The 21,261-nt window shown below is 41.2% G+C and overlaps 1 protein-coding gene across 11 annotated transcripts in view; it reads left to right on the top strand.

Annotated features, from left to right (window-relative positions):
* The first annotated feature begins 12,246 nt into the window (after positions 1-12,246).
* Positions 12,247-21,261, top strand: part of CEP72 (centrosomal protein 72) — an 89,930-nt gene continuing 80,915 nt past the window's right edge. For 3 of the 11 annotated variants that reach the window (XR_013537438.1, XR_012088516.2, XR_013537439.1), the window contains exons 1-2: positions 12,365-16,526; positions 18,864-19,056. Coding sequence is in view for 3 of the 11 variants with exons in the window: in XM_073003915.2 (XP_072860016.2) it covers positions 16,233-16,526; positions 18,864-19,056 (487 nt within the window). In the remaining 8 variants the exon portion in view is untranslated. Of the gene's footprint in view, positions 16,527-18,863; positions 19,057-21,261 lie in introns of all 11 variants that reach the window. The other 8 variants (XR_012088515.2, XR_012088514.2, XR_012088513.2 and 5 more) reach the window with 6 other exon arrangements.

The following is a 21,261-nucleotide window of genomic DNA, read 5'->3' as shown; positions in this document are numbered from 1 at the left end:
TTTTATATGTCAAAAAGATACCTATTTTATCAGTATCTAGGGCTGGCAGTTCCACTCTTGCTTTTCTTAATGTGGGTATAATTTATTATTTCCTGACCATTTGTGTTTGTTAACAAGGGCCGATTTTCAATATGATGACAAAAACCTCTTGGCTATCTGTTTCAAGATTTATTTATTTATTATCTGACTTCTACCCGCCCCTCTAGACAGAGTCTACTCGGGGTGGCTTACAAACAGTTATAACACATCATAAAATATAATCATATAAAATGGTCATTATAATTATCAAAATATGTCATAAAACAATCACATGATTAAATCAACAAATTAGAAGTTCAAGATGGAGGAAAAGAAAACTAAAGAGAAAAAAGAATCAAGTGTTGACTGGAGGGAAGGCCTGCCTAAAGAACCACATCTTTAAATGACTCTTAAAAAACACCCAGCGAGGGTGCCAGGGTGATCTCCAGCGGCAAGGTGTTCCATAGTTCCAAAGGCAAGATGATGACAAAAACCCCTTGGCTATTCCTCATGGGAACTATCTTTCAGTTCTGCAAGAATAGAGAATTTATTGGTTGTTGTGGGTTTTTTGGGCTCTTTGGCCGTGTTCTGAAGGTTGTTCTTCCTAACGTTTCGCCAGTCTCTGTGGCTGGGATCTTCAGAGGACAGCACTCTGTGGCAAAGATACTGGAGTGTCTCACCAGAGTGCTGTCCTCTGAAGATGCTGGCCACAGAGACTGGCGAAACGTTAGGAAGAACAACCTTCAGAACACGGCCAAAGAGCCCGAAAAACCCACAACAACCATTAGATCCTGGCCGTGAAAGCCTTCGTGAATACAAATAGAGAGTTTGTTTCTGATACAGAGCAGCAGGAGGAAACTACTGAGCATTTTGTCATGGTTTGCCCTTCAACTACAGCAAGTTGGTAGAAGATCGCCCATGCCTTAGTTCACCAAGACTAGGAAACTATGGTCCTAGGGAAGGAACTGAAGAGTGAAAAAGAGTGAAACATGCTCAGCATCAGACTGCAGGTGATTATTGGGTAGTTTTGTGGTCCATAATATAACTAATACCTATTCATTTTGTTAGCCCAGTGATACAAAGATGCCAGTCAAAATCTACAAAGCATCAATATCTAAGTATATTTTGTGTAAAATTAGATTAAAATTCTCAGCTCTTTGGAGAAGGATGGATGACCTCTCAAAGACAGAAAAATATTTGTCCCTGACCAGCCAATACCTCATCAAATATTAAATAAATGAATTTGGGGACACAACTATTACATATTTTGTTAATAGCCATCCAACTCAACTTTTTTCTTGCTGTATTAGATTTAATTTTAATAGACATCTCAACGTATTAATTTCATTTCTTGAGATTGAGTTGGTATTTTGCATTCAGGTTATAAGTACGCTGGACCCTTGACTTACGGAATTAATCCATATTGGAATGGTGGCTGCAGGTCGAAAAGTCTGTAGGTTGAGGCTCCATTGACCTACAATGCATTAAAGACCGATTAATCCATAACCGTCCGTTTTTGTTCCATTTTGGGTTTTTTTTTTTCCGAGTCTGTAGGTCGATTCTCCGGCTGCAAGTCGAACCTAAATTTTGCAGCCAGAGAAGTCTGTAATTGGAGCCGTCTTTAAGTTGAGGGTCCACTGTATAAAATAAGACTGTGGTCTTGCTCCAACTTCTCTGTCTTATTTTTTCTGGGATGCTTACAGAACATAAGACTTGGCTTTAAGGTGGCTTAATACAATTTCCTCATGGCCTGACTTATCTGAGGGAAGCAGCTTCCAGAAAACTGAAGAAACTGAATTTGGGGGTGGGTGCAGGGAAGGCTCCCTTATGAACAGGAGGACAGGAAACGCAGTCCTTTGGTGAGACTGGGCCAGGGTTCCCTCTTTCTACCATGCATGGATACTAGAGAAACTGCAAGATAGTGATGAGGTGGTGAAAAGGGAGGGGGAAAGGATGAGAGGATTATGTGGTTCTCCTGTATAGGATACCCGGCAACCCCCAACACCATGGCACATACTTTGGGAAACACTGGTCCTATACTAGAGCCACTAAGAAGATCAGTCCTGAGGAATAGCCATATGTAGTTTGTCTCCATCTTCCTGAAATGGTCTTCATGCTCCAAAGATTATGCTTCAGGAAATGGGGATGAAGTAGCATGAACAAACACTTCCAAATTATCAGCCCAGGTCTATCCAGTCTTGTTAAGATTGTACAGTGGGGTCTTGACTTGAGAACTTAATCCGTAACAGGCCGTTTTTGTTCCATTTTGGTTTTTTTCTGGTCTGTAAGTCAAATCTCAGTCTGCAAGTCAAACCTAAATTTTGCGGCCAGAGAAGTCTGTAACTCAAAAAGTCTGTAAGTCAAGCCGTCTGTAAGTCAAGGGTCCACTGTACAAAATGCAAAACAGATTGAAAATATCTAGAAAGAAATTGCTCCAGGATTTCCCATTTCACATCCTATTTAAATATGAAAGCTGTCACTAGAGAAACTGGTGAACTGCAGATAATCACTCTGAGATGTACTGGGGGGAAAAGTGTCTTCAGACTAAGAACAGAACTCAAACACCTCAATTTACAGGAAATGGAATTAGGTGGAATGTGGGGAATTCTATTCCCTTTCTCAATGCCATACGTTCATCCCTATAGCAGTTTGAAGCAATTTGGTTTTTTATCTTTCATGGTGTTCTTTGTAGGAGCTAATTTTAGAACGTCTTAATCTTTCTGTCTTGCCTACCCTTGCCCCCTCTTCAGTTGCGACTGATAACTGGCTTCCAGGAACAGTGTCCAGGATGATTCCAACTCTCAAATATTTATTATCTTTTGGTGACTCCTGAAATCCAAGTCAATTTTTTTTAACTATTTATCTTTTCTGGATTTATTTTAACTTGCTTAATGCTTCCTGATTTATCTGTCTCAATTATTTCTAATCCTACTTTCAATTTGATCTTTGTTGTTGCTCAAATGCAAGTCTGCTGAATTGTGTTAAAGAATATAGCAGTCTGTTTCTTCTACACCTCTTAGCTTAAAGAGGGAACACTGATTTGTCGCTTTTAGAATTTTTATCCCTAGGCTGCTGCTGAGCCATCTTCACAGATGATCCTGATATAACCTGATACAGCTCATCTTGGGGTAGAATTACAAGTTATATCTGGGAAAGGATATAACTTTTGAGAGAGTGTATTTTGGACTGAGAAAGATTCTGCTCATTGGCTCACCTGGCATTAGCAATCACACAGAAAAAGAATTGAGTCTCCCCAACACAAGAGCCATCACTGGCTTTGGCAGAGCCTTCCCTCCAATTACTTCTATGTAGGTCTAATAATTAGAACCAGCTTGGAAAGCTACACTGGAATCAACTCAATTTCTGTTTTGTCTGCAGAGCACACAAATAGTTACATTTTTGTTTTTTAAAGTAACTGATAAAGTTTTTTTTTTTACAAGGCTAAATTTAGTGTCTATGAGGATAGGATTTGTGTATATTATATTATGTATTATATAAATTATAGCTATATTATGTATAATTATAAGTATTGCACTAAATAGGATGCAATAAATGTTACAAAGAAACAAACAGGGTTTGGTAATACACAACTATGTTTAAATGTACTGATCTGATCATAGGATATTTAATTACCTCTTGTATAACAGAGATAATGTCTAGCTCCAGCATATTAGGAGGGATTCGTCTTAGCATGAGTTTAAAGCATTAACAAAACTACTTTCAGATCAAAATGGCTATGTGAATTAGTTAGCATGAGAAGGCAACAAATGTCTGTTTGCTCTAACTGAAAAGAAGTACTGTATTAACATGTATTTCAGCACATGGTGTGTGCAGAGCTGGAATCACACCCCGGTTTGCTAGTTTTTAAGTTGTAGTTATGTGTGGGAACATTCTAAAATGGATCCTTCACATGCTGTCTGAAAATATAGTTGGCTCTAAAGGTAAAGGTAAAGGTTCCCCTTGACAATTTTTGTCCAGTCGTGTTCAACTCTAGGGGGCGGTGCTCATCCCCGTTTCCAAGCCATAGAGCCAGCGTTTGTCCGAAGACAATCTTCCGTGGTCACATGGCCAGTGCGACTTAGACACGGAACGCTGTTACCTTCCCACCAAGGTGGTCCCTATTTATCTACTTGCATTTGCATGCTTTCGAACCACTAGGTTGGCAGGAGCTGGGACAAGCAACGGGCGCTCACTCCGTCGCATGGATTCGATCTTACGACTGCTTGGTCTTCTGACCCTGCAGCCCAGGCTTCTGCGGTTTAGCCCGCAGCGCCACCACGTCCCTATAGTTGGCTCTACCATTTCATGGTTTTACAGTTTTAGTCTGCTATGTGGGCAGAGCAGCCTTCAGATTCATCAAGGTCCAAATAATTAACCACTTCCGTATGTATATGTATGATCCAACCTGAGGCTGCTATCCACTGGGTTCTAGATTCCTCTGCACATTATTTTCAATGTGTTATTTACTTTAACATTCAGAGATTCAACTTACATCATGGCCTTCAAAGCATTATAAAACTGTTCACAATTCTTTTTCCTATCAATCAGTATAATTTCCTCTGCTTGATTGCAACACACCAGTTAGTTATTAAATGTATCTATTAACCTTTTGTTAGGAATGCTGAGAAAAATTCACATCTCCACCCAAAAATCAATTTACAAGTAGCCTAGTTCTGTCAATTAAATGCACATTTTAATACAAGGACCTGTCTATGAAAGCTCACATTAAAATATACCGCTAACAGTCTTTAAGGTGCCACAAGATTTTTGTCTTTTTTTTTTTAAATAATTTTCAGTATCCACCTGCTGTCCTCTGTTTATTTATTCTGGGCCCAAAACATTCTGTAGACACAATCCTTCCTCATTATGGACAGCCAGGAACTAAAGTTGCCATCTCCTAACAGTAAGGACTGCACATAGGAAAAATGATTTCAAAATTTGAAGTATATGTTTGCATGTGTTGAAAATTCTGACACTCTGATGACCAGGAGGCGACCTCTGCTCTGGACAAGACTTTCCATATTAGGCTCAAATTACACACAATGTGAAGACTGATGATTGGATTGTTCTCCTCACCCCAGTCCCAAGGGGTCAGGTAGCTTTCCCTTTCCTGCCAAGTTCTAAATGGATATTGCCCCCTCATTGGAGGGTTTGTTTTTGGTTTTTTTTTGGCGGGGAAAGAAAAATGCATGAGTTATTTGCGAATATTTCTGAGAACTAATAGGGAAGACTCACAGATTGCAAACCATACACAGAACACTGATGGGGTACGCATGGTTGGTAGACAGTTCATTTTGAATGGTTGCATTTTGTATTTTGAAAAGAACAGAAAAAAAGAAAAGAAAAATACGGCTTCTCAGTTAAAAGTTGTATTGGTTGAATTGGTGAAATTTAAATTTAAGTTTTAAGTGACTCAATTTAATTTTAAACCATTTGGGACAATCTGATATAGAAACATGGTATATTTTACATTTCCAACATTAATAATAAAAAAGAAAATATTTTAAAAAGGCTTTGTCTTCTGTGATAATATAAAAGGAAATACAGTAATTTTTCACACAGTGCATGGTTAAATAGTGGAATTCACTGCCTCAAGATGCAAAATGATTAGATCTGTGGCTGATGGCTATACAGGGTAGCTATGTGTCATCTCCAGTATTAGACACAGTATGCTTCTGTGTATCAGTTGCTGATATACAACATGCCCCCTAACTTTCAGCTCCACTGGTAAGGGTTCTGCCTCTCTCTCATGCAACTTTGCCCCTGTGCGCGTGCATGATTCTGCCCCCCCATAGGGTTCCATCACGACCAGAACCTAACGTACAGTAATTGCTGCACGGAAGAGGAAGACAGCTGTGCAGGGGAGGCAGAGGTGCACGTGCCCAACTTAGAGGGAATCTTGCAGCTGTACCTACAAGACAAAAGGTGCAGTGTCATTTAAACATTCCTTGGGCGCTCACTACCTTAGTACTTGCGCTCGTAATTTCTAGATTAGACTACTGTAACGCGCTCTACGTGGGGCTTCCTTTGAAGCTGATGCGGAAACTTCAAGTGGTGCAGAATGCGGCGGCCAGACTCCTTACTGGAGTGAGAAAATACCAACATATCTCTCCTACTCTGGCCATGCTACACTGGCTGCCCATCCGTTTCTGCATTGACTTCAAAGTGTTAATGCTTACATATAAAGCCCTAAACGGTTTAGGACCTCGATACTTGGCGGAATGCTTACTCGCAACTAGTTCTACCCGTGTCACCTGCGCGAGCTAGGAGGTGAGGCTGAGGAGCCTGACGCTGAGGGAGGCCTGGAAAGAAAGAACTAGAAACCGGGCTTTCTCGGCGGTGGCTCCTCGTCTCTGGAATAACCTACCTCCGGAGATTCGTGCTGCACCCTCGCTGGGTACTTTTAAGAACCAACTAAAAACATGGATGTATAGGCAGAACTTGTTATCCTTATGTTGTAAGCCGCCTAGAGTGGTCGAAATGACTAGATAGGCGGGGTATAAATAAATAAATAAAATAAATAAACCTGGCTCGTAGGCTTCCTAGAGTTGACTTGGACATGGAAATTTGAAAAAAACACCTCTCACTATATAAACCTGCCTGATCACTACAAGACATATTTGTTTGAGGGTTGGAGATTGTGGCCTCCGTAGGTTTTAGTGCAATTGTTTTACTGTTTTAATTTTGTGTTTAATTTTCAAATTGTTCTATAACTCTTATGTTTTAAAATGGTTTTATGCAACTGTTGTAACTCACCCTGATATCCTGTGATGTAGGCTGGGCTATAAATGTTTAAATATATAAAAAGATAAATAGAATAGGAATATAACCTTGGACTGAACTTTCGTGACTTTTATATTCTTATGTGAGCACAAAGGTTGAAGAATGAAGGAAAAAACAAGATTACGTATAATGTAAGAACCCACCCTCACTGTTGTAACAGCAAATACTATGGCAATGTGTTAAGAGAATGCCAAGCAATAGATACCATAAAGAGAATTGTGACACCAAAGACTAATGTATTTAATTTGGCACTGCGAGGGTTCGATTTTGGGCTCCCTACTTGCTTCAAAGAAATCAGGAGATTTTTGTTGTTTCAAAACAGGTGAAATTTTCATTGGAGTATTAAACAAGTAACCTGTGTCCATGATTACGATGCTTTTCTCCTTCCGACAACGAGTCTTGTAGGGGTTTCCAATCGTCGGTTAAGAACGGGTTTCTCTCACAGGAATCTCACGGGCCCGGCCAGTCTGTGAAGAGGTTGTCGGCTATTGTCTGTCCCATCTCACCTTCCAACAAGGGCAGGGTCTCGTCATCCTGGCCATCATTCCACACGGGACATCCTTCTGGTGTAGGGTCCTTCCAGGGTCCTCCCTGTAACCTTTCCTCCTCATCTCATTTATCCTCCATTCTAATCTTTCTTTCTTTTCTCTCCCCACTTTCTCCTTTTCTTCTTTAAGCCTCTTTCTCCACTCTCTTGCCTTAGCCTCTCCCCAATATGACAGTCTGGGGGGGGGGAATCTCCCTTCTTTTCCTATAGTCGGCCTCTTCCTTGGGCACTCTTAACCTCTCCCAAGCCCCAGTCCAGGGGTCTTCCATCCATACCCATTCCCAGGCTGGTTGTAACTGCTCCTCCTTCCTTTTTATCTCTGCTGTTCCGCCTCAAACTCCACCCTCTTCTTCCACTCTTTTCCTGCCTTGAGCTCTTTCAATAATCAGACTTGCATCTCCCCTTTTAGCTCCTCTGTTCCTGCCCCTTGCTGCTCTGTCTTTTTGGGTGCTGGGATAGGTTGAATTTGTATCTCCTTCTGTTCGGTATGGAGGAGGGATGGCTCTCCAGTGAGTGGGATACCCCTCTTGCCTCCTGTCTCAGAGGCACACATTACTTTACATTTTTAGAGGTATGGAATAGACAGATATTAATTGTAGCATGGAGGACATTATCCACTGAGGCTATACTCCATTTATACACAAAATTACCCGAGTCATCATGCCCCAAAGTGTTAATAGGTTGCTGTGGTCCACACAGTCAAAGGCTTTTGCATAGTTAATGAAGCAGAAGTAGATGTTTTTCTGGAACTCTCTGGCTTTCTCCATAATCCAGCGCTTGTTAGCAATTTGGTCTCTAGTTCCTCTGCCTCTTCAAAATCCAGCTTGTACTTCTGGGAGTTCTTGGTCCACATACTGCTGAAACCTACCTTGTAGGATTTTGAGCATAACCTTGCTAGCATGTGAAATGAGTACAATGTCAACTACAGAAGGACCTTATTCTGTAGTGAATCTTTTTTCATCTTTTATATAACAGGTGCACCCAAACACAGATGAAAAAAAAAGGTTCACAGAGAAGAGCTCATCACAAGAACTACAAAAAAGTTGCAACTTTATCTATAAGGACACTTTTATTGCTATTATTCAATGGTGGTGAAGGGGTCCAGTCAGTACATATAAAATATATCTTCGGCTAACTGTAGCCATCTTGCTTTTTGTAACTTGGTTTTTTATATGAATGTGTAAACCAGTTATATTAAGGTTTTGCTTAGAATGAACAAGGGAGGAAAGGGTGTCCCTCAGTTTCTTTCATTTTACAATTAAAGCATTTTCTAGACTGGCATCTTGTCCTTGGAGTAGTCCGGGCATCTGATACAAAGGGATGAATTATTGCTCACAGCCGAGCACTTGGAGGAATTCCTACCAATTACAGAATCTCTTCCCATTTCTCCTCCTTCTCCCAACCTCTTTAGCCCATCTTTCATGCTTTGCCTTATAAAAATGTACACTTTTTGTATATGGGGCATGCTTCTTCTCTGCATGTTTTCTACGTGTGAAGTTTTTTGCTTGCTTTCAGCTGAAAATAAACAAATACCTATTGGATCTCTCTGCCTCTGGCTGATTGATTAATACATTAGAGACAGGAAAAAACAGGAAATAGTCTTGGTACCCTTCAGTGGTATAGAATAAGTTCATAGTCATAGAACTCTTATTGCAGAAAACACAAGCAGACAGACTTCAAGAGGTCAGCTGAATTCATATTCAACAAGTTGGACCCTTGGTACGAACAATCTTATTTATTTTTTAAAATAAGATGATGCCCAGGTATCAAGGAGACAAAAGTACTGGGTAAAAAGACATGTCTGCAAGTGGTTCAGTCAGCATTAATGTAAGTATGTCACTCAAGTGAAACTGAACTGTTCTACACTGAACTACATTGCACTTGGACTCCTAATAACTTCCAGAACTTTCAGGGCATTTTATGCCAAAACAAATGAGATTTCTTTCCTCAACAAGTTTTTTTTTAAGAAACATTTCCAAGGACTCTATTGTATTTAATTCCTTTTCAACTTTACATTTTTTAAAAAATTTCAGTTTTCAGTTTTGAAAGACTTACCAATGCCAGCAAAATGCCAAAGAAAGCAAAAAGATTGTTTTGTTTGTTTTAATAACCTAAGTGTGACACATACTTTCTTATTGTCTATAGACCACCAGAAAAGTAGTGTTTTTAATTTTTTTTCTCTTCCTTTCATGGTGGAGAATTTTGCCAGAAAATAGATATAGAACCTTGAAGATCTACACAGAATTATAAGGCTACAGTGAGCAACACAAGCTCTACAAGCTGGAAAAGCTGTGAGACAGCACATCCAGATGATGTCTGACCAGAGGATAACTGCTGGAAGTTTGAAACAATAGAGATGATTTAAAAGCAAGACATCACCACAATCAACTGTGGGGGGGGGGTTGTCAAAGTTTGAAATTTTGTATGTATAGAGTATTAAAATAGGTAAAAGGAGGGAGGAGTGGAAAATGCAACCCTGAAAATGTATATTGTGCTTTCAAAATAAGGTTTGGACAGCTGAAAGTCACTTCAGGGCAATCAGCCAGCCCTCCACCCAAGTCTGTAAGCAAGGTCAATACTGTATAAAATAACATTGCCAGGCAAAGGTATCCTTTCTCTAGCTAGCTGATAGTTGAAGGTGTAAACAACTGATAAGGAAATAAAAAACAAAGGAGGAAAAAAAACCCTCCTTGACCATGAAATGTTGCAACTGTCCAACCAATTTTACAATCTGATGTTGATTTCCACATAAGGTGGAAAGTTACACTTTCTGGGTGTAAAGGGTAACTGCATTATTTACAGCAAAGTATATTAGTCAATGTAATAGCATAACAATTTTGGACTTGCTCTGCTTGAATGGTTTTATCTTTCATTGATACAATAAAGCTTTGAATACCCTAATTCACTGAAGTTTTGGGGCTTCTCACTGTTCCCACTGAGGGAAGATCTAGAGAGGCACAACCAGGCTTTCAAGCATCAAATATGATCAACTGCATGCAGTCTAATTTACTCCTATGAGGAAACCATAATTTTTGTGTTCTTGAGCATTTTTAGTATGCTGCTTGATTCTACCAGAGGGAATCAACTACATGAGTCTGCTCCTCATTTTGCCTGATCATTTCAGAGGGGCTCAGTCCTTGCAGCTTGACTAGGCAAGCAGCCCTGCCTCCCCTTCCCAAAGTCTCTGAAGCAGCATCATCCAGTAGGCAAAATCCAAAGAAACAAAACAAAACAAGACAAATATATGTGGCACCTTAAAGACTATTATAATGTGAGATTTCGTATTTAAGTCTTTAAGGTGCCACATGTTTTCATCTTGTCTTGTTCTGTTTCTTTGGATTTTCTCTGATATTCTTGCACAGACTAATATGGCTGCCTCTTTCATAAACCAACAGGTAAATCTTATGGGTCTATAGTATTTCAAACCAGCTGTTTCTCTAGTTAAGTGGTTGCTTAGACAGAAGCATGGGCAGAATTATCAATCCATGTTTGGTACTTGTTCATCAGAAGTAATAATTACAATCACAAGGTATCATTGAGCTGTAGTATTCAGTATCAGGAAATGATGTGAATTACAATGACAAAAGATTTATGTACATGGGATTCTGAGGATAATGTCTGACTCTGTTCATCTGTCATAGTTTCTTTCCTTTGAAACAAAGCATGTTATCCCAGGGTGTATAGTGAAACAAAATCACATCTGGGGAATTTACACATATGATGATGTATCTCCCTTTATAAGCCTACTCAGGTGTTATGATTAGAAATGGGAGTTTCATATTCGTCTCCCAGGCACAGGTGGCTGGTCCGATTAGACCCTTCCCCCTGAACTAGGCATCCACTTACCACTCACCACATAGCCAGTATCATTGAAAGCACGCCAATAGCAGCATTGGCCTGGTTCATGCTCCCCCCTTCCTCACGCTTGGCTGTCCACTGTGGCAAGGGGCAGGATGAGGAGCTTCCCATCAGGGGTTGACGAGCTTCCCCTCAAGGGCTGAGTAGCCAGATGAGCAGGGAGATGGGGCAGTGCCAGCAAGGCTACTACCGCGACTGGCATGCTTTTGATGGCACTGGCCCCGTGTGCCATGCAACAAGTGGACACCTGTGGTTTTTTTGGGGGGGGGTCCTTGCAGTGCAGGGGCAGTTGTTTTTTTTCTAAATCAAAACCTCACTATTTTAATCGCAGTGTTGGCAGCTTGAAACAAATATGTTGGTTCTGTGTTGCAGTTTGGGCACTTGGGCTCAAAAACGGCTCACCATCACTGCTATGGATCACTGAGTCCAGGAGGCACAATAGGGAAACCAACTGCTAACCTCCAGTTCCACAGCCAGATAGCTAAACCACAGAGTTATCCTGCAGTTCTTTTAGTTACCAGAAATCGCAAATGCAATGATAATTGTTCATAAAACATTGGTAAAGCCCACAGGCTCATAAATGCTTCTCTTAATATGATTAAAGAACCCTGATTAAGTCAATTTTGTAATGAAAGATTTTTTGAGTACACTGTACTGTATTTCCAAAGTAGCCATGTTAGTCTGCTCAGCATATTGGCAAAATAAAGTTGGGGGGGGGGGTTTGGAGGCGAAAATATTGCAATATTTTCAAGACCCAACAAGTTTATTTTCTTGTGTGCTGCCTGGAAGGCACACTAGCATTCCAGTTCATCTTAACCGTCCAATTCTGGTCATCCTTACTTAAGAAATAAGCAACGTGGGTACTTTTAGCTCGGAAGAAAATCTAAATGAATTGCCCAAATTAATAACAATAAAGCTTTCCAGTCGGTTAAGCTTCGTTATCTAAAACGTTGGCTCTCGGCTGCTCCTCTGAGGCCTCGGAAAAGAAAGTACTGACTGGCCGAAGCCTATACGCAACGTCAGCGTTCCCTCGGCACGAAAACCCGGTCCCGAAGCGACCCAAGCTCCGAAAGTCAACCCGCCCCCCAAGCCAAGGCCGAGCCTGCAAGAGGCGCCGCTACGTCTCTCCAGCGCCTAGACTTGTTCGACGCATGCGTACTTTCATGCTAGGTTCGTCTCCTGGAGAGCAGGTTTGTTGTGGGCGGAAGCGGAACCCCGAGTGCCTGCGCGCCGTTTGAAAACCATGGCCGCGGCGGGGGCGCCCTTGACGGAAGAGGAGGTTTGCGACCGAGTAAACCTGAACCCCCAGAATCTCGGTGACTGGCTGGCCGCTGGAGGGGGGGGGAAGGGGAGGGGTGGCGTGGCGGTAGTAGTTAGTTTGCGTGCATTGTTCAGTATCGTTGATTGCGGGGCTTGGAGTGGTCGTATAGACCAGATGGGCGGGATATAAATCAAATAAATAAATAAATTGATATAAATCAAATAAATAAATAAAATAGCACCTTTTTTTTTGAACTGCAAAAAAGCAGCCAGCGGTGGTAAGCTGGGGGAATTCTGGAGTCAGAAAAAGTAACTTCCCCAAGTTAATTATTAAAAGTGTTAGCCGGGTGACCAGAGAAATTGGGTTAGTACTGTATGTTCATACCGGGACCTCGCCTGAGCAATCCGGGAGGCCCGTCAGTCAGTCTGTCAGTCTTTTTTCCCTTTCATAACAATAGGGAACGGATGGGCGACCCTTGCAGAGAAGGTGGTTTTCTTGGATCCCTTTTTAACGGGGCTTTAGAGGTAACTGGGGAGGAGGAAGGAACCGTCTTGGTCTTCCATTGGAGAAACGGAAAGTTTTTTTGAGGCAAGCACAAAAAAAGAGACCCTATCAGTCCTCATATTATTATATTTATTAATGTGAAAGTCTTTGCCCAGTAACCAGACTTTAACTTGAATTCTAGTTTTCAGTCCCTTGCTACGCTGTTTAATACTTGCAGTATCGGGAAAAGTTGTTGGATAATGAAATGATAAAAATGGTTGTCCATATGGACCTTTAGAGTCTTCAGGGTTTTCAAAATATTGTAATCCTTTCAGGAACAACCAGCTGTTGGGCAAATGGATCCACTATAAAAGGCTGGACACAATAATGTTGCTATGTTCCCTGATCTATAAATTTCTGCAGTACATTTGTATGTATATTTGTGTGATTGTATAGTGCAGTGACGACGAACCTTTTTGGGCCTGAGTGCCCAAATGGGGAAAAACAAAACAAAAGCGGGCAGTGGAACCGGAAGTGTTGGCGGAAGTTGGAATCCCGGGTATGGAGGTGCTTCGAGACCCCACTCCGGATCCAGCGCCAGCTGCTCCAGATCCTGGCCCACCGCCTGTCGAAACGCCAGCACCACGGGTAGCCACCTCTGCAGGTTTGGCTGCAGGGGGGGGGAGAGTAGTGATCCAGCAACTTATGGCTTGTGTGCCAGCAGAAAAGGCTCTGTGTGCCAGCTGTGGCACTCATACCATAGGTTTGCCATTGCTGGTTTAGTGGGTGTGTGAGTTACAAGCAACTTACCACCACTCAGACTTGTGCAATATTGATAATTTTTAGGATTATTTTTTCAGAAGATAAAAGCAGTAGATTTGGGTGATGAATTTCTGGTTAACCCCTACTGCGATTTCACAATCTCTGCACAGAAGCCATGCCTTCTAAATGAGGAATACAAGATATATGTATCATTGGTTCATAATCTGCGGTCAGACTGTAAAGTACCTTAGGGCCAGTCTTATCCCATGGGCTGCTGCCTGATTCTTAAGATCATCTGCAGTGCTCAAACGTTAAAACCCTGCATTGTTTGTGGAGTTTATATTGAAAGTTGTGAACAGGAGCTCCTCCTGTTGGACTGTCCAACCCAGGTAAACAGCCAGTGCTCCCTTTACCCACCTGCTATAATCTTGGCACAGCTAAAGGCTTGCTTCCTGTGGCTGTTTAAAAAAATACATTTTTTTTTTGCTGAAACACAGCTTTGTTTATTTTGATGACACTACATAAACCATATGTCATAGCAATATATGTAGATATAACATCTTTTGATACATTAATGGGTAAGGTTTATAAACCAAAATGATTTTATTTTATCTTTTTGAAGTAAGGAATAAAAAGTTTCAATGAACAGGTAAAAATATAAGAACAGTATTTCAAATTGTCAGCTTTTTCAGCATATAATTATAAACCTTTTATATTCTTTATAATGTAAACATTTAAATACATTATCTTTCTCTCTCTCTCTCAAAATATAGTATCTCCAGCAGGAAGCCACACAAATTAATCAGCATGCAGTTCCTTTTATAAAGAGTGTTTTACTCTTCTCAACTGTCAGAAGTTGGCACACATCTCACATCCAAATGTCAATCGTCCTCAGTCACCATGTAGACAAATACAAAGCTGTACACAAAACACTTTTACAATGCAAAATTGCCACATCATTTCTAGAGGCTTTTTTCTGAGTGCCACTGTTGACAGTCTTCTCCATAGTTGTCTTCCCATTAATGAGCCTTCCTTTGGTGGATCCATTGGTGGTCCTTATTATGTTATCAATTGTTTTGGGGTTACTAGCGTAATTACATTAGCTGTGTCTTTTGGGGTATCTATTGAGTATATTAGATTTTGTAAATTTTAAACTGACTTGAGGCGATTTACTATTTGGACAGTATATAAATATAATAATTGATACATTTAGTGTAGAGTGGGGTCTCGACTTACGAACTTAATCCGTATTGGAAGGCAGTTCTCAGGTCGAAAAGTTCTTAAGTCGAATCTGCATTTCCCATAGGAATGCATTGAAAACCATTTAATCCGTATCTGCTCTTTTTGTCCATAGAAACTAATGGGAAGCTGCTATTCCGCCTTCTGCCACTAGAGGGGGATATTTTTTTCTTTTTTCCTTTTAACCTAAGATGACTTAGCTTTAAAAAAAAAAGGAAAAAAAGAGATCGTAACTCGAATCTAAGTTCGTAAGTCGAGTCCATATATTCCTATGAGAGCAGTTCGTAAGTCGAAACGTTCGTATGTCGAGCCGTTCGTAAGTCGAGACCCCACTGTAATAATAAAAAGTTACAGAATATGAGTTGCTTTGAAAATGAAATGGTGTACAAAATAGAAGCTCCATGCTTTGATATGCTCAAAGAGACCATTGGTAATGGTGCAGCTAAAAAATCTTGTAAATAAATAAATAAATACAATGAAAATTTCATTGTATTTCTGTGTTGATAAAAGTAGCTATTGGGACTCTCAGTTTGGATAATTTTGGAAGGTCGTCTTTTACAGTTTCCAGGTTGTAATTTCTCCCAAGTAGAGCTACTTTTATCTATGAGGAACCTCTACCTGCCAACCCCTCCCCCACCTCGCCATTTGTCATCCAAAGAGGAAATACTGGGAGATGCAGTCCATGGCTCTTGTGTATCAGGTTTAATTTGGCTGTAAAACAAATTTCTATGCAGTATATTTGAAGAAATTTGCAATATTCCACTTTCTGCATTGAAAATAATTTCTTATGCATTTAGCATTGGATTGATAATAAAGGCCATACCACCCCTGAGAATTCTGTCATATATACAGTTCTCCATTGCTGAATCATTTGCAGCCTGGTCCTATATTTATTCATGTGCAGATTCTGGTACACACCTTATCTCTAGACTGCATAGCTAGAGATATTTGTGACATAAGCTTCCATCATTGTATTGTTAATCTTCAACATTCACATGCTTGCAGTGTGATGGTGGAGCTACATATGAAGTACATTTGCATGTTATGGTTGCCATAGACAGGCATTTGTGCTGTCATTTTTTTGAGAGGGACAAGGTTCTATACAACTTGAAAATTTACTCATTCTTTTTTTAAAAAATCTGCTCAAGTTTTTAAAAATCAGCTTACGTGGTTCTTTTCTTTCTCTTGTTCTGTGGAGCCAATGGAACATCAGTTTTTTTGCCTTTTTAGATCTGGGACCCATATTCCACCCCAGTCTGAAATATCTGCTCCATTCATAATATGTTACCAGTGCTGTACATGTCTGGTTTGTCCCTGGCCTCTTTCTTATCTGTTTGTATAGGCCTTCATGCCTCCAACACTTTGGTCCAGGTCAGGATGACCTCTTATCCTGAGTACCATTCAGATGAACTTGTTGTAGTAAACTCCCAACAATATATCATTTCAGCTGATGTCCGATCATTGTCTCTTCCTGGAAATTATCATAAAAAGATCACTCATTTAGGAGATTCCTTGAAAAATTTTATTTGTCTGAAATCTCTTGACCTTTCACGCAATGTGTTGACTACCTTGGAGGTAAGATATCTTGCTTTTAAATCTTTTCTATTGTGCCTTTTATATACTTTATTTATTAACTGCATTGGTACCCTGTCCAGTAGTTGAAGATGTCTGTGAGTCAGAAAGTAAGGCATAGATAACATTAATATAATAAAACATTATAAACTGCAATACAGATTTAAATAGGTATAGATGAAGGATGTGACTGCGCAGTGAGAAACGTGCATTCACTTGCTGTGAAGCAGCACCCAGGAATTCAGGTCTGTTTGATTTAAGTTGCCACACTGAAATAAAATAACTTGCAGTTCTTACAGCCCTAAAGGTGGTGCTCTTCAAAGAACTGCATTAATAGGTAGCGAGATAGGCTTTCCCCTGTTTCAATTGTCAGCTTCCAACACTGGGCTTTGCCTTGTTACATTATTTAAAAACTTAAGTAAATAAAATACCCAGTTTCCCCGAAAATAAGACCTAACCTGAAAATAAACCCTAATATGATTTTTCAGGATGCTCGTAATATAAGTCCTATCTCCAAAATAAGCCCTAGGTAAGTGAAACCCCACCCTCCACCATTGTGCAGCATTGTATAGCAACCAAAATATGACATGACTATAAAATAAAACATCCTCTGAAAATAAACCCTAATGCATTTTTGGAACAAAAATTAATACAGTATAAGACCCAGTCTTATTTCCGGGGAAACATGGTAATAGGAGTATTGCTCAAGAGGAGAAACTTAAAAAAAGAATCTTGAGAGAGATTTTTTTGCTGGGCAGAACGTGTGCTAGTGCCTTTTTCTGTGTGTATGTGTGCTAGTTAGGAGATAAGAGACAAGAGGCGAGGGAGAAGGGGCTTTGGGTGTGCGCACACACACATCTCATGCTCCTGTTCTCCATCAATTCAAGCTATCACATGCTTACATTGATCCGAAAAGATTTGAACTTTTTAAGAAGTAGAAGGTTCCCCAGTGGACGGGAAAAGGTACAGATTGGGGAGCAGAGGATCCAGGCCGATTCAAATTTCCATTGTGTCATCCAGTCAGTGGGGAAAATATGAAGCAACCGGCCCCAAACCCATAGTGTTTCCCACAGTTTTTGGTAATGTCGCCACCCTCTGAAACCACCAGTAGAGGAAGAAGCCATTACAAGGATTAAAAATGTTCTTAGAACTGAGTGAAAAAATTGGGAGAATAAAAGAACACAGTGAGTGAGTGCCAGGCAAGCTTCTTCAGGCTGGTCATTCCAGTTATTGGGATCCTACCACTAAAAAACACCGGTAGAGTGATTTCCTTCATTCAGTGGAGATGCCCAACAAATTTAGGTTCTGGGTAGGTACTATATGAAAAGAGATGCTCCTTCAGATAAAAAGATGTTTGCAGCTTTGAAAATTAATATCAGCGTTTTGAATTTGTTCAGAAATGGTTTGGAAATCAATGCAGACAAAGTACTAGTTTAATATCACCCAATTATAAAAGTATTTTTTTTCCATGCATGGTTCACATGGTTTATTTTCAGAATTGTTATGTAGCCTATCCTGAACGTTTGAAACGGCTAGCATTAAAAAATGATCTTAAACTAGTTTTAAAATTTTCGTTAAAAGTAACACTTCGTTAAAGGCATTTAAATCTCTTGAGGTGGCACTACCTCAGGAGATTTAAATGTCTTTAATGAAGTGTTTTAAAACAAATTTTAGAGAGAGCGCACATATTTTCCATGCAGAAATCAGGAAATTCAGTCTGTGATATCTCCATTTTTTAAAAAATCCAGTAAATTGCCTGTCAGATTAAACAGAATTGATTATTTTGATTTGAGACATCTTCAGTTGAATTCTCCAAGCTCCTGAGAATGGTCAAACCTATAGCACTTTGTAGCAATTATCTAAATAGCCCTAGTGTGAATACATAATTTCTTGAAGTACAGTGGTGCCTCGCACAATGAGCGCCCCGTAGAGCGATAAATTCGCTCTACGGGGACGTTTTTTCGATCGCTAATGCGATCGCAGAGCGACGGCCCCAATGGGCAAAAATCGCAGAGCGAAGGTCGGTAAGCGGTTTGCTTACCGACCTTCGCTTTGCGACCCGCCGATCAGCTGTTCCGCAGCTTCAAAATGGCCGCTGGAAGCCCCAAAATGGCTGCGCGCAGCGTTTTCGCGCCCTCGGTAAGAGAGGGGAGGGCGCGAAAATGGCTGCTGGCCATAGAGGAACATCGCTGTACGGTGAGTAAATCAGCCGATTGGAACGCATTAAACTAAGTTGAATGCATTCCAGTGGCTTTTTTCTTTCCGTACAGCGATGTTTCACACCACTGTAGTAAGGTGGAAGTAAACCAGCAACTTAATTCTGATTTGTTCTGTTAACAGGGTCTTGAACATCTCACATATTTGGAAAAGCTCAATCTCTATTTCAATGACATCTCTTCATTGTCAGAGGTGTTTCGACTCCACAGCTTAACTGCACTCAAGGATGTGGATCTCCGGCTCAATCCTGTTGTGAAAAATGAATCAGATTATCGTCTTTTTGTAGTACATATGCTTCCTAATCTCAGGAAGCTGGGTATGTAACTGAAAGTTAGAAAGTATGTTTTAAAGCACATGTTTCATACACTTCCTTGAAAAACTGAACTGACTGTTGCTCCATCTTGAGCGTTGACTTTGAGCAGACCTGAGTTTGTTATGTTAGAGGTGAAGAATTCTCAGGTCCGTATCATACAAAGCTTTATTATGCCATTTAGCTCCTTGCAGTTTTTCTTTTTTCCTGCATCTTCTGTGAAAAATGTATAGATATTACACTTAATCTTATCCAAAAGTCTGATACAGTATGGAGTTCTTCTGAAATCAATTTACATTAGTCTTGCTTGTTAACAGGGAGTTTTCAAATATTACCTGATTCTTTTTGCTTACTTTCAGAGGGGCTGTTCTTGTTTCTTAAACTTTTTTTTCTGTTAAACTTCTTCTTGTTGCATCCCTTCTAAATCATCATCTTCCAGAAGATCAAGAAATCAAAGGAAATTTTAAGCCAAGACTAGGAATGCTGAACGACTAATAGGGACCAAGATAAAATAAAGAGAAGGTGGAATGAGTGTACTGAAGAGCTATGCAGAAAAAATTAAAGGATGACAGGTTTCTTTAAAGAGGAATCATATAATAAGAAATTGCAATTCTAGAAAGCTGCTGTTAAAGCATTTAAAAGAAATAAACCACCATACAGTAGTTAGATGGAATATGAATAGAACTGTTTTAAGGCACATAGACTGAATTTTTCAAAATCTTGACCAGAATATGCCAACAAATATGCAAAACAAAACAAGAAAATGTTCAATATCTAGTTAGTCTCAAAGAAAGGAGATGCCAAAGAGTTCAGTAACTATATGCCTATTGCATTGTTAATATTATTGTTTCAATTTATCTAGCACCTCATAGTGCTAGAGCACTCTCTGTGCAGCTTGCAACATAATTATGCAAGGAACACTGGGTACCCATTTTACTGACCTTGCAAGGATGGAAGTCTGGGTCAGTCTTGAGCTGGCTACTTGAGCCTGTTGGGATTATGAGGTAATGAGGATAGGCTTGAATGCAGTATTGCCATTTCAACACTGTGCCACACAGCTAGCTTAAGTTCCCATGTAAACAAAGTGATGCTCAAAGTGGTGCAACAAGAACTTTTACTCTTTATGAAGCAAGAAGTACCAGATGTTTAAGCTATTTATTTATCTATTATTTATTGCACTTATATGCCGCCCATCTAGACATTGTCTACTCTGGGCGGCTCACAACAGGCAAGATAAAAACAGTTAATACAGTGGTGCCCCGCATAGCGAGGTTAATCCGTTCCGGATTAACCATCGCTATGGGGAAACATTGTTATACGGAACTGAAAACGCCATAGAAACGCATTAAACTTAGTTTAATGCGTTCCTATGGCTCCAAAACTCACCGTTATGCGATGTTTCCCCATCCGGCCGCCATTTTCGCGCCCTCGGTAAGCGAGGAAATCGCGCAAAAATGGTTGCAGCGGCTGTTTTGGAATCGCCGATCAGCTGGCCGAAAATGGGGTGGGTGCTGGGGCAGGGGGGTGGGTGCTGGGGCAGGAGGGTGGGGGAAGGCTCCCCGCCCTCGTCCCGAGCGCACACCGACTTTTTCGGCTGGCTGACCGGCGGGCGCTTGGCCAGGAGGGTGGAGGAAGGCTCCTCCTCCCGAGCTCATCCAGCTTTTTCAGCCGGCTGACCGGCGGGCTATCGGGCAGGAGGGTGGAGGAAGGCTCCCACCCCCTCCTCCCGAGTGCACGCCGGCTTTTTCAGCTGGCTGACAGGCCGACGGTCGGGCAAGAGGGGGTGGGAAGCTTCCCCCGCCCCCTCCCGAGCGCACGCCTGCTTTTTCAGCCGGCTGACCGGCCAGCGATCGGGCAGGAGGGTGGAGGAAGGCTCCTCCTCCCGAGTGCATCCAGCTTTTTCAGCCGGCTGACAGGCCGGCGATCGGGCAAGAGGGGGTGGGAAGCTTCCTCCGCCCCCTCCTGAGTGCACGCCTGCTTTTTCAGCCGGCTGACCGGCCGGTGATCAGGCAAGAGGGTGGAGGGAGGCTCCTGCTCCCTCCTCCCAAGCGCACGCCTGCTTTTTTGGCCGGCTGACTGGCCGGCCGGGTGAGGGATCGGGAGGAGGGCCGCGGGGAACACCCGGGCCTTGCCCTGCCTCCCGGCTTTCACCGAGCCACCCCTCACCCCCGTGTCCCAGCGGCGGCAACGGAGACAGGGGTGAGGGGTGGC

Source organism: Pogona vitticeps, chromosome 6 (assembly GCF_051106095.1).
Source record: "Pogona vitticeps strain Pit_001003342236 chromosome 6, PviZW2.1, whole genome shotgun sequence".
Taxonomy (NCBI): Eukaryota; Metazoa; Chordata; class Lepidosauria; order Squamata; family Agamidae; genus Pogona; species Pogona vitticeps.
This window is presented reverse-complemented; position numbering and strand designations above follow the sequence as displayed.